We start from the raw sequence: 14,496 nt of genomic DNA on the forward strand, positions 1-14,496 counted from the left end.
TTTCAATGGAGTTCCAATAGGAGATCTACTGAAGCACAAGCACTGTGATATTGATGGAGTCTTTTAGACATTCTTATTTATTATTTAGGCATTCCTATTAGGTAAGCCTCCATTCTATGGCTTCTTAGACTGACTACCAACAACAAGCATTCTCCCCATGACCTTGCTCTGAGAGAGAAAATGGCAATAAATGAATAATTAGGATCATAGTAATTGTGGTTGGAATGGGGAAGGGTCACTGACTGGAAAATTGGAAGAAAGAAAAAGAAGACTTGATATTTGAGAAGGCAATAACTCCTGTCTTTTATTTTACATGAATAAGAACTATTATATGATACCAGTGACTTCTCAAATTTTAAGGTGACTTTTAAAAAAAATTAATGGAAAATGAATTTATATTTAGTTCCCTCTGCCTATGCTTTGCAATCTTAAAAGACTAGTATTGTTGTTTTTCCTTATGATTTGAAGGGCAAAAGGATAAAGTTGGGAGAGGGGAACTTCCATAAAGCAAAGACTTGCTTTAAAAATTTAAATCAACCAAGTTAAAAAGTGAAAATTTCTAAAGAAGGAAGAATAGTGGAAGCAATTCATATTTATGTAACATCTTAGAGAATTACAAAGTTGTGGAGGGTTTTTTTTTTTTGCTCACAACAGAGCTAAAATATACATCCTAATACATGACTATGCTTGTTTACACATAAGGAAACTGACTTTCAAAGAGACTGAGAGGTTTGGCCCACACCAAATGGCTAGTAAGCATTGGAGCCAGTATCTAAACCAGAGCTCTCCTTACTCTCACTCTTTCCAAGCTTTCACTCCTACACCAAGCTGCCTCTTGGGGGGCCCTAAATCATCGCAGGGTGGATCCTTGTATAAAACTTAAGAAAACAGAAAATAAAGGGCATTCTAAATATATTTCTTTTCTATAGATGCTGATCTTCTATTACTGGAAAACAGGAATTAGCTTGTCTCTTTGAGGATGTGGTTGGTTCTGTATAAAAAGGATACAGAAGAAATTTGCACATAGGTTGTCAGCTTCATTATGTTTCCTACAGCTTCCAGCAGAAGAAAGACGTTTGCAGCAAGATATTTCGGTAAGAATTTGATTTTTTTAAAAAATCATTTACTTGTATTTCTTCTTTGCTCTGTTCGGGTAATGGGGAGTTGTGGACTAATGGGTAATCCCAAGGGGACAGTTTTAGTCTCTTAGACAGAGTGGGAGTCTAGCTAGGGGATAAAAGAGGAACCTTCCTCAGCAGTGCCCATGTACGGAGAAAAGGGAATTTGAAGCTGCAGTGAAGAATATGTCCTCAGCTCACCCCCATAGTTCAAGATGTGACCACCCTGGTGAATTACTCATTAGGTTTACTGTCCACACAGGAGCAGTCTCAATAGGGTACTCTCCAAAGGGACATTTGGGTCCAGTGCTTCGGGGCTTGGAATAAACTCAGGGTAAAGAGTGTGCAATAAATGTATATACAGCAAGATCCGAAAATTTTACTTTATGTCTGGTTATTTAGCATAAAGAAAGTCTCAAGTTACTTGGATAAACAGGTGATTCATTTTCACATTTAGGTTGCATCAATTTATATAATTCTGTTTTTTTGTTTTGTTTTGTTTTTGTTTTTTTTAATTTAACTCAAAACCAAGGAATCGTGTCTGGAAAAATGACCAGTTGAATTAAGTTAAACATCTTGTTTATCTAACAATGAGATAAATTACTTAAAACAAATAAGCTTGTACACAGTATATCAGGATAACTATTTGTCAAATGAATGATTGGAAGAACAAATCAACATTTGTTTTGGCCAAATTCAGTTTTTTTTTTTTCTCCCAAGTTAGTCTGTATATGGATCAACTCTTGGAGTCAGTTAAAATTGCTCAGAATGAGAGATAATAAGGCAGCAAAACTGGACCAAAAATGACAGTTTTTCTGATGATGGTGGTGGTGGGATGATAATGGTGGTTGTGAATGAATTGATAGGAGCTATTCTATATTGAGAAAGGCCTGGGAGAGCCCAGAGCCTGGAGGAAGTGGGAGAGGAAGCTCTTATTGTTGTTCTTTAGTGTATTTATGTGCCAGTCAACTATTCTGGAAAGGGAGAGTTACTTGTGTTAGAAGATACCAGTTATGCATGGAGCAAATGCATAATTTCTTCATAATCTAATTTTTTAAATAATAGCAAGGCTTGACTGCCACAAGAGAACCTGATATTTGTTCATCAAAGCAAATGATTGGAGTAGGTGTTATTATAGGCAGGTTGCACCTGTTTATATATAAACACAAAAATTCTAGAAAAAAAAATTAAATGGCATTCTAGTGCCATGACTACAAAACACACACATACAGAAATGTTTATCCTTTCTTGTTTATTCTTATATAAAGCTCTAAGATTTACAAAACCTTTCCCCAAGAATTATTTAATTTGCTGCTCATAGCAAACTGTTAGATAAGTATGAAAGCATTTAGATCAAAATACAGCTGACATACATGTGTCATGTGCAGAGCATCGTGCTCAGAGCTGGGGACTACAGTCCTTGCTATCACAGATTTTTTCCCTAGTGAGGAAAGACTGCTCAGTCATTTCAGGACATCTGACTCTTGTGTGACTTTATTTAGGGTTTTCTTGCTAAAGATAACAGAGTGGTTTTACCATTTCCTCCTGTAGCTCTTTTTACAGTTGAAGAAACTGAGGCAAACAGGATTAACTGACTTGCCCAAGATCACACAGCTAGTAAAATGTCTGAGGCTGAATCGGAACTCAAGTTTTCCCATCTCCAAATTTGGTATTCTATCTACTGTGCCACCTACACAAACCCAAATCGTTATAATTGTGATACATGATTATCACAATAAGTATATTAGAAAGGTGCAGGCAAAATGTGTGAATAAATGAAAAAAATTGAAAAATATTTATTGAGTTTTTATTACATGTCAATCATTGTACTGAACACTGAGAATACAAATACAAAACCAGTTCATGCCCTCAAGAAATTTATACTTCTGTAGGGGAGATGACACACATAAGAAAGGGTGCCCAGGAAGCCATACATTTGTCTGAAGAGTAAAAGGGATCACATGAATGGTGCCATAGGACCTAATCCTGGAACAATGGTAGAGTTCATAGGATCATAGATCATAGTGAGATTCATTGGGTCAAGGTCATTCATGATTAGAGGGATGAAATAAGTAGAAGTCCAAAAAAAAATCTCCAAGAGGACACAGCCTTTGAGGTGAGTTTTAAAGGAAAGGATGGAGGAACTTTGGAGAGATGATGGGCTTACAGTCAGAAAACCTGAGTTCAAGTCCCAGTTTTGACATTAATTACCTGTGTGACCTCTGTCAAGTCCTCACTTGGACCTAACTTGGACCTAGCTTATCTTTCTTATTTTTCTTAATCTTAATAAAATATTTCTTATCTTAATTACATTGTCTTCCCTCAGACTCTGTGATCCAATTTTCTTTCTGTTCTATACTTGGGACATCGCTCCTTTCATTTCCATGTCTTTGCACTGGAGGCTGTTGTATTTATTTAGAATGTATTGCCTCCTCACCTCCATATAATAAGTTAAAAAGAATAAAACTAGCCCTCATGTGGTGCCTTTAAGTTTGCTTTTCCAGCCCAGTCCAGATGAAACACTGCTGCCTTTCTAGTGTTGGATCTGTGTAAAGTGTTGAGGGTTGTGGGCTTAAGGAAAGAAGGCTCTTGAGACTTTGGAAAAGTCATTGTGGGGAATGGGATAGAGAATCAGAAATGGATCAAAGGATCTGAAGGATGGAATATCCATTTGAAGTTAAATACTGTCAATTTGTAAGTGAACTAAGTCATCAAAATTTCATGACTTCCTCCAAAAACCTTCATCATTTTAGTAGCAGGTGAAATATGAGAGTGGACCTGGATGATGGCCTAAATAATATGTAGGGACAGAAGTTTCAAGATAAGACATCATCTTTTAAAATGGTCTGACTGTAACAAGGAAAAGTGAAAGCAGAACAGGAAAGAACAGTTGGAGACTACAGTCATGGAGACATGCAGAGAATTATTATAAATCTGCCTTTACTTTTCCCCTGCAGGAACAGATTCAGAGAGTTTGGTCACAACTTCTCACACACTTCCCTTAGGCAAAAACAAAACAAACAAAAAACTGGAGAGGAACATGAAGAATATCTGCCTTAAAGGAAATGGTATATATTTGGAATTATTGCTATAAGATACATCCCAAGTGGCAGAATGGTACCACCAATGGAAATGCTTTATTTTCATTCATTCATGATTTCATACTTTTTTTATTTATACTGTATATAATTTGTGTTTGCTTATAAATATACCAAATAATATATGCAGCACTAAAATCAACGATTCTTGATCCTTTACTTTAGAGGGTCCAGGGATAGAACTCAAATTGTATATCCAATCCTTATATTATCTGTGAGCAACTAGGCCTGGCTTTGCAAAGGGAAGTCTGATGGTACCTTGTGCCTTCTCGTTTTATTAACATTAATTTATAGATCCATATAATTACAGAGATGAAAGTCATCTTTTTTTCTTTTTTGCACTTAGTAGTATTCCATATTTCTCTAATTATATATGTATATATATATATATATATATAATTTTTGAAATTCATTTTTGTAAGATTTTGAGTTCTAATTTTCCCTCCCTTCGTTTCCTCCCCCCTGTTCAAGACAGCAAGCAATTTAGTACAGATTATACATGTACAATCCTGTTAAATATATCCATTATTAGCAATTTTGTGAAAGAAGAATCAGAACAAAGGGGAAAATCACAAGAAAGATAAAACAAAAAAAAAAAAACTTGTTAAAAAGTGAAAAAAATATATTCATCGATTTGCATTCGGCTCCATAATTCTTTCTCTGGATGTGGATGGCATTTTCCATGACAAGTCTTTTGGCATTGTATTGCTAAGAAGAGCTAAGTCCGTCATAAATAGATCCTTACACAATGTTGCTGTTATTGTGTACAACATTCTCCTAGTTCTGTTCACTTTGCTCAGCATTAGTTCATGGAAGTCTCTCCAGGCTTTTCTGAAATCCGTCAGCTTATCATTTTTATAGAACAATAGCATTCTTTTGTATTTATATATGACAATTTGTTTAGCCATTCTCCAACTGGGGGCCATGGTCATACCCTCAGTTTCCAATTCTTTGCTACCACAAAAAAAAGTTGCTATATTTTTGTACAAGTGGGTCCTTTTCCCTTTTTTATGATCTCTTTGAGAAATAGATCTAGTAGTGATATTGTTGAATCAAAGCATAAGGACAGTTTTATAGCCCTTTAGGCATAGTTCCAGATTACTCTCTGGAATGGTTGGATCATTTCACAACTCCACCAACCATTCATTAGTGTCCCACTTTTCCCACATCCCCTCCAACATTCATCATTTCTGCTTTTGTCAATTAAAGAATCTGATATGTGTTTGGTGGTACTGCAGAGTGGTTTTATTTGCATTTCTATAATCAATAGTTATTTAGAGAATTTTTTCATATGATTGTACATAGTTTTAATCTCCTCATCTGAAAACTATTTTTCATATCTTTAGATCATTTATCAATTGGGAAAGAAAGTCATCTTTGAAGATATCATCACATAAATCCAATGCCATCACTTTACAAATGAGGAACTGTCGGTCCATAAGTGGAAGGGACTTTCCCAACATCACATAATGAATGAATCAGTAGCTGACTCAGTACTAAAACCCAGTTTTTATCATTACCCGTTCAGTTCTTTCATCATTACCAGTTTAGTCATCAGACTCCTAGGTTGAGACCATTTCCTTTGCTTTGTATCCCTTCCTCCCGGCCTACTCTCAAATCTAAAAGCATTTAAAAAAAGAATAATACATCTATCTATTGTCTATCAACTCAAAGAAGAATATCAGTAATTCTGACACAGTTCTCTTTGCAGCCCCCAAGTTTGCCACTTGGGAAAGAAGGGCAAAAGAAGCCAAGTTTTCAAAAAATATATTTTTTCTCTGTTAGATTTGTTAAGAGAAAGAGGCTCTATTATGGGGCAGAAATTCAGAGGTATTTCATCCACCACCTGGCTCCTGATATCTTTAGGTCATCTCACGGGTGATCTAAAATGTGGACAAATTTGATTTTTTATGAGGAGTTCCTATACTCATTTCCCCAAGGCAGGCAAAGATGGTAATGTTGGGGGTATTTTTCTTGACTTTTTTGGATTCTTATGGGGCTCAGCTCAAGTTTCACCTTCTTTAGGAGGCCTTCCCCAGTCCCTTCATCTATCAGGGTCTTCTTCTATGGTTCTCTTCTATGAACAGACTGTCTCCTCCATTTGAATGGAAACTCCCTGAGAACAAGGAATATTTCATTTCAGCTTTCATATCCCCAGAGTTGGCATATAATAAATGCTTGTTGATTAATTGGTTCAATGCAAATGGAGCCTCAGAATTTCATTCTCTGATTAAATCTATTTAGTATGATCTGGGATAGGTTGTCAACAGCAGCCATTATCCCTAGATAGCTGATCAACTCAATTCAATATCTCTTCTGCTCTCCGCAGGTAGACTTACTCACTATAAGGCTTCCATGGAGGGAAAACCACTCTCTTAGAAACACAAATACAGGGAATAGTTCCCTGTTGCCAGTATCAAGGAAGATATAATTTCATTCTGAGTGTACATAGAGATGGCTATGTTAGTCTGTGACTCCTTGAGAGTAAACTGTTGTTTGTCTTTCTAAGTGTCTCCAGCACTTAGCACAGCACCCTGCAACCTTACAAGATACTTAATAAATGTTGGACTGACTGAGGGTATGGAATGGGGAGGACAAACTGCCTTTTTCTGACTTCTATCCCCCACCAATATAAATGTAACTGCCTAATTTCTCCTCCTTCTCCTGGTCCAGCTCTGTGCAAGGTTGCTTAAGGGAAGTAATGAATTAATCAAATAAACTAAGCCCTGAGAACAGTTAGCTAGCTGATATGTTATCCTGCTCTCATAGGTAATGCAATTCCTTAACCTAGTTACAATCCAGTAAACCATTAAAAGGAGAGGTCTTTTCAATGAAAAAGCATGTATTACTCTCTGGTCCTTAGAAGAAAAGTAAGAACAGAGGGAAGGATGGAGAAGAACACAGGAAATAGGATATTATTTTCTTTATGCTATTTCATGTTAACTAACTGAAGGAGAATCATCAATATGTTCAAAACAAAGTAAACTCTTGACTGTTTTTTAACTAGGACCTTCTATTAATTTTTATGTATGATCTATTGTTTCTTTGGAGCTGTAAGTAGTCTGTTTTTCCTGATGCTTGAGCAGCCTCTATAGCTTCCCAGTCACATCTCTTGTTCCCTCCCCTGTCCTCTGTCTTGGTCAATAGAAAAAGTTAATCAAGTACATGATGTTGACTCCATCATTCTTTAGGCTGAAAATGCTCAGAGGTCAGGCTGGACTCCATGCTCCCATGGGCTCTCTAGCTATGGCCTTATGTGATAGCCTAATTAGTCTCACTTTGTAGGTGACAATGTTGGAATTTGTTCAGCACAAAATGGTTTGTGGGATTATGGGTTTTTGTCGGAAAGTATCCCCTCCTCCAGCCACTACACACATACACACACACACACACACACACACACACACACACACTATTGCTTTTGGATAGCTTCAAAGTATCCTAGCTTTGCAATAAGTCTCTGCAACCAAAACTGAGGAAATATACTATCTCCATCTAACAGGTCATCTATTAGCCATTAAGGAGATGCCTTAATCTATTACTAATGGGCCACTTGAGGCAGTTGGGACCTGGTTTGTAGAGTAGGCATGGTGACTTACTGACGATGAGGCAATAACCATAAGTCATTCCTGGCAGGGATTGAAGAGCTCTCCATTTCTATGAAGACAGATAACTGTGCTAAAGGCAACAACACTTGGACCCATTAAATAATCAACCATTCAGCAAGCAGCTCCTTTTCTGCGATAGTCTAGTGTTAAAGCAATATTCACAGAGAGTTGTTGACTTCTATTTCAGGGGATTTTCAGAATATTCTATGTACCAGAATAAGTGCTCTACCATTTAGCACCTTTGTGATCTTGCATAGACAAATAACCTGGCCTAGATACTTACTAGCTGTGACACTCTGCACAAGTCATCTAACTTCTTTTTTCCTTAACTTTCTCATCTGTAAACTCTGTACAATAATTATATCTAATTACCTCTCAGGCTTCTTATAAGGATGAGAGAATATTTATCAAATGTTTTGGTTGCATCATCAGTAAAATGGGGCAGGGGCAGGAATCTAGTGGAATATAATATAATATCTCAATGGTAGATATATAAAACTTCAGTGGTTTGCATAAACAAAGTATTTATTAAATGCCTGCTAGAGAAAAATTAGACAAGATGGATGATCTCTTCTGGTTCATCCTAGATCTGAAATCTGTGCTCTATTCTTTTTTCTCTACTTTCAACAATATGGAGGGAGGGAAGTAGCTAGCTATAAAAAAAAAAAAGACTAAAAGGGAAAGTAAAAAAGATCATGAGCCCCAGGTACCATATTGGAAAGTAGCTTCCAAAACTTCCTACATATCCCCAAAACAGAGAATATAATAACCCCAAAGTAATATATGGATTTCCCATCAACCAATCATCTTGGTATGGTCCTATTCTCCATCCACAGAGACTGTCCTGTCCTTCATTCCCTTAAGACTTCTCTCTTAGGGAACTGGCAACTAATCCTGCTAAAGGGCATAACTGACAGTGGTATAAAATGTTATACCTTCAGGGACTATTTCTGTCTTAATTAGTAGACTCTTGAGAAGGGAAATCCTATAAGTCCCAAGGGAAAGAATCTCTCTAACAAAGTAATTTATGCTCCTGCAGCAGGCAAATGAAGAAGATATTATTGATGGGGAGAAGAGGATTGACTGCACAGCCCAATTCAAATTACATAATGTAGGTGACCTACATCTTAAAGTCATCTGAGGCCCCAGTCTTTAAATAATAATAGCCCTCATTTACATATCACTTTACATATATTACTTATTTTTATTCCATCAACAAACCTTTAGAATAGGCACCAAGACCGAATTAGTCTTATTTTATAGATAAGTAAATTGAGAGTTAAAGAAATATAATGACTTGCCCTTGGTCACACTATAGTAAAAGTAAAAAGGCAGAATCCAAATACAAATGTATTCTGACCTTTTGAATTCGTTGCTCTTGGTATTATACCTCACTGTTTGAGGATGAGACTGGATATTACTAATGCTCTCTTAGGTGTACTTTTTTTGGCCACAAGAATGTTGTTTGATTAGGTTAAACACATGCGTGCGTACACACACACACACACACACACACACACACACACACACAGAAGCATTTGCAATTTTCATGTTCTTTCCATCTCTAACATTTTTTTTTGATTCCTCATGAAGAGAATATCAAAGAAGGAGAGTTCACCCTTCTCCATTGTGATTCTTCTAAGATAACCTCAGTGATTGAGCAAAAATCCAGTCCAGGTCTCCCACAGGCTGTACTCATGACCTTTTTTAGAAAAAGTTTTCTTTCTTTGTCAAAATCAAAGTATTATCCCTTGAACATCTTAATACTCTTAATACAAATTAGAAGTATAGAGGATAAATTGAAGGTAATCTCAGTGCTAAGACACTAGCTTTAAGGGGGAGTAAAAAAATGCTTGTTACAGAAGTGGATATTTTAGCTATCTTAAAGGAAGCCAAAGTGAGGGCAAAAAGGGAGAATTGTCCAGGAATAAAGGAAAGTCAGTAAAAATGAAGAGTGGGGGATAGGTATCACATACATAGAGGAAAGTAAAGAAAGAAGATCCTTTGTGAAAGGTTATAAAACCTAAGTAAAGATTTTATATTTGATACTGGTAGTAATAGGGAGACATAGGACTTTTAATAGAAGGATATTTGATCAGGCCTTTGATTTAGAAAGAGTGTAGAATGGATGGAGTAGGTAGGAAATGATGCAGAGAGACCAAAAGAAGGCTATTGCAACAGTCTAGGTATGAGATGATGGAAGTCTGAATTAATATGGTGGTTTGTCATTTTGGGAAGAATGAACAGGGTATATATGTTGTGAAAATACAAGTATTATAACTTGGGATTAGATTGAATATGGCGGGGAGGGCAGGGAAGAGGAAAGCAATAAGACAGTAATTGAGGATTATAGCTAGATTTTGAGCCTGGAGGACTGGAAACAGTAATAGAAAAGTTAGGGGAAGGGAGAGTTTGGGAGTGGGGAATAATGAATTCTGTTTTGAACATGTTGACTTTAAGATGTCTATAGGAAATCCATTAAGAGATTGTCAAAGAATAAGTTGTTGGAGAAGCAAAATTAGGAGTCATGAGAGAAGGTAAAGCAGAGTAAGACCCAAGAATCATCTGGGTAGAGATGCCAATTGAATCCTTGGGAACCTATGAGATCACCAATCAAAAAGTTTAGAAAAAAAAGGATAGCTTTGGGAGCCACTAAGAGTTAGTGGACATGTCCAGGATGAAGACTCAGACTATGAAAGTGCAGGTGAGAGAAGAGTCAGGAAAGAGCAATATCTCAAAAACCAAGAAAAATTATCAAGTAGAGAGTGACTAAAATTGTCAAAGATTACAGAGAAGTCAAGAAAGATAAAAACTGGAATGGGAAAGGGAAGGTCAGTAGGTTTGTCGATTTCTCTGTGGAGAAAGCAATATATAATTGAATAATGAATATTGCTATTGGAAGCTAGACTGCAGAGGATTAAGAAGAAAGTAAAAGGTATGGAAGTGGGGCCATTGTAAATGGCTTTATCAGGGAGGGTAACCACAAAAGTAAAAAAGAGATATAGGAAAAGAGTGATAGACAGATGAAGTGAGAGTTGTTTTTTTTTAAGGATGGTAAAGACATGGATGGTATTATAAGCATCAGAGAAGCAGAGGCAGATTGAGGATTGGTGAGAGAGAAGATGATAGAGGAGGCAATTTGCTGGAGAAGACAGGAGGAAATAGGATCATTTGATTATGCAGTAGGGTTTGTTTTAACAAGAAAAAAGGGCCACCATTTCATTCGAGACAAGAGTGACTGAGGAGATAGTTGAGAATGACATCTGAGTAATGTGAGATAGCAAGAAGGCAAAAAAGGTAGCATTCAGCAGATGGCCTCAGTGACCTGCATTCAAATTCTTCCTTAGTTGCTTGTTATCTATATGATGCTATACAAGTCCCTTAATATCTCTGAGCCTCAGTTTCCTTATTTGTAAAATAATAATAATGATACATCTACTTCATAGAATTGATAATAAAATGTGATATAGTGATTGTTAAAACTTTAAGTGCCATATAGGAGGAAGAAGAAAAGGAGGAGAAAGAAAGGGAGAAGGAGGAGAACAAGAACAACAAGTAAAAGTTATTATATATATGCTTCCCTTGCTTTGTAAAAAAAAAAAAAAACCAATAACAACTATATGACACACTTGGAAATTTCAGAATGTTCTATAATTTTAAAAAAAATAATTATTGGGAAGTGAGGAAATAGGAAGATGGTCCATATTGATAGATTAAAAAACTTGCATGTTTCTGAGGTTTGGTGCAGGGTAAACTTTAGAAAAGAGTATTTTTTCCAGGATGACAAAACAAGAGAAGGAAAACATAAGTGAGGGAAACAGCAACTGTTGTCCAGCTGCTTCCCCTGTACCCACTAGGGAGTGTCTCCAGGCACCCCTGAAACATGCATCTTCTGGCACCTGCAAGAGCAGCTGCTGTTGGATTAGGAGAGATAGTTGCACCCCAACCCTTTCCAGTTCAAAAGGACAGTGTGTACTGCCAGGGAGATGAGGTTGCCAGAATCAGCAACCCCTACAATTTCATCAAATTTTGGGAGTTAGATTGGCCCTTAGGGATCATTTAGTCAAGCATCATCATTTCACATGTGATTAAACAAATTCAAAAAGATGATGACTTGCCCTATATCACATGGGTAGTAAGAGGCAGAGTCAAGCATCAGTCAAGGACTTCTGATTCCAAACCCAGTGCTATGTCCCTTCTACCTTCAAACCTGGTCTCAACCAATATCCTTGTGCTTGATCCCATACTTCACACCTGAATCCAGCTATCACTTCAAATGATCTCAGACATTTATTTTATAACCTAGGTTTTTGTTTTTACTCTTTAATATAACAGATGTTTTTCTTTATGCATTGCCTCAGAATATTGATCTCTATTTTTTGAACAATGGGGGGAAATAAGCACTTATATAATGTTTTCTATGTACAAGGCACTATGATAAGCAGTTTTTACAAATATTATCTCCTTTGACTCTTGTAACAGGAAGTAGATGCTATTATTATCCTCATTTCACAGTTGAAGAAACTGAGGCAGAGTTCAGGTGAATTATTCCAGCTCACATAGGAAATAAGTATCTGAAAGCCATCTTTGAACTCAGGTCTTCATGATTCAATGGAACAATGCTCTATCCACTGCACCACCAGTTGTCTCCAATGAGTCCTTGTACTGACAAGTTTTTTGCCCACTGAACTTCTGGTAACATACACAAGTTCCTGCTCTTCCCTTTCCCTCATACCTTATTGGAAAAGCAGATTGTTTGGTTCTAGGCAGAATCCATAAAGCACAAACAAGTCTGGGCCAATCACCATGCAAGCCAACAATTCAAGGTCAATATTTGGGTGGCAAACTAAAGAAAGTCCACTCCATCTTGAAGGTTTCTAGTGCCCACCAGTATGTAAGGAAACAAAAGAATCCACAAACTAATAGAATTATGCAATTTAACTTAATTTTGGAAACTGTTTCCTAGGGTAAATTGGATAAGGGAATAGGTGCCAAGAGAAACAAGAGGTGACCATGTAGGAAATGAAATAAAGATAGCCTGAGGGTTGAAGAGAACTCTGGACTTGGATTCAGGAGAGATCCAGATTTAAGAAAACCACGAATCCCATCTTTGGAAAAGAAACCTCTCCGAGTGTTATCTTGGCCCCCACTTCCCCCCTTTTCAAAGAGTTTTGTTATTATTTTATTCATTCAAAAGGAGATAGGGAATAAAGACGATGGAACCTATCTCACAGTTGGAAATTAAAGCAGAGAAGTCTTGTACAGGAGTCATTCATTGGCAAAACTTGGAGACATTAATGAAGATTGGTCATTCCAATTTTGCTCATGTGAATATCAAGTGCTTTTATATACAGAGTAGGTATAGTGTAGTGTAGTTCCCACTTCTCTTTTGTTGTGGCCAAAGTAGATGGAAAAAAACAAAGGATTTTTGTGTCAAAAGATCTAAGTATAAATCCTAACTTTGGACTCAATGGTTGTATGATCTTGGACAAATTGCCTGAATTCTCTAGTGCCAAATGTCTATAATTTGTGTCTATAATATTTTAAAGTTTACAATGTTCCTTTTTCTCAAGAGAATGATTTCCATAATAGCTTTTTATTTTCAAAATACATGCAAAGATAGTTTTCAACATTCACCTTTGCAAAACCAAAATTTTTCTCTCTTCCTTCCCACTTTCCCCCTCCCGTAGATGGCAAGGAATCCAATATAGGTTAAATATGTGAAATTCTTCTAAACATATTAAGAGAATGAGTTTTAGAAGTCATTGACACATTGTGTTTTGGTTTTGTTAAAATGTAAACTCTTTGTAAGCAAGTATTGTTTCATTTGTTGTATCTTCAGCAAGATGATGCTAGAGCACTGAGCCTGACGTCAGGAAGAACTGAATTCAAATATAGTCTCAGGCACTGGTCAAATAATGTTATATTTCTTTGTCTTCTCAACTATAAAATGAGGATAACAACAATGCCTACCTCCTACAAGTGTTGTGAGAATTACATTAGTTCATAGAACTCTTAGCACAGAGACTACCACCTGGTAGGTTCACAGCATTATTAGAATATGGATTTAGATCTGGGAGGGACCTTCAAGGCCGACAAGTTTTATCCCCCATGTTATAGATGAGGAAACTACGGCTGAGAAGGCTTGAATTACCAAGAGCCATATAGCTATTAAGTGCCAGAGGCCTTCCTAAGACCTACTCCATTGAGTTTTTCATAGTTACCTTTCATAGTTACTCCACTTCCTTTTCTGTAGTGTTAGAGAATGCCATTAAATGTTGGCAACATCTCCTGGCACTAGATTTACCCAAAGGAACTGGGTATTCCATTATCACATCCATAATCATCAATTTCTCTGAAATAACTTTCTGTTCTCTCAGGATAAATCCATAACTTTTTTTCCAATAAAATACAATGCTGTGGGTATAAATGTAGAGAGGGCATCAGAAAGGGAAAATGTAAAGGGTTAAATGAGATTATGTTTAGAGCTCCTTTAACTCTAAATGCTATAAGTCCAATCCATGAACTGTTTCTTCTAACCATGTAGCCCCAGAAAGAGGAATAGACCTGTGTTGGGTAATTATAGATTTGAGTAAATATATTTTGTTTCCCAGTGTGATGTTATTTGGTTAATAGAAAAATACATGGTCAAGTCCATCAAATAATGATAAT

At 36.6% G+C, this 14,496-nt stretch overlaps 1 protein-coding gene across 2 annotated transcripts in view; it reads left to right on the forward strand.

The window, feature by feature from the left end:
* The first annotated feature begins 1,000 nt into the window (after positions 1–1,000).
* Positions 1,001–14,496, forward strand: part of ARHGAP22 (Rho GTPase activating protein 22) — a 400,236-nt gene continuing 386,740 nt past the window's right edge. Inside the window, exon 1 of one of the 2 annotated variants that reach the window (XM_074296121.1) lies at positions 1,001–1,094. In XM_074296121.1, the coding sequence (XP_074152222.1) occupies positions 1,043–1,094 (52 nt within the window). In that variant the 5' untranslated portion in view covers positions 1,001–1,042. The remainder of the gene's footprint in view (positions 1,095–14,496) is intronic. The other variant, XM_074296123.1, reaches the window with a different exon arrangement.

The sequence above is a fragment of the Sminthopsis crassicaudata genome, chromosome 2 (assembly GCF_048593235.1).
Source record: "Sminthopsis crassicaudata isolate SCR6 chromosome 2, ASM4859323v1, whole genome shotgun sequence".
Classification (NCBI taxonomy): domain Eukaryota; kingdom Metazoa; phylum Chordata; class Mammalia; order Dasyuromorphia; family Dasyuridae; genus Sminthopsis; species Sminthopsis crassicaudata.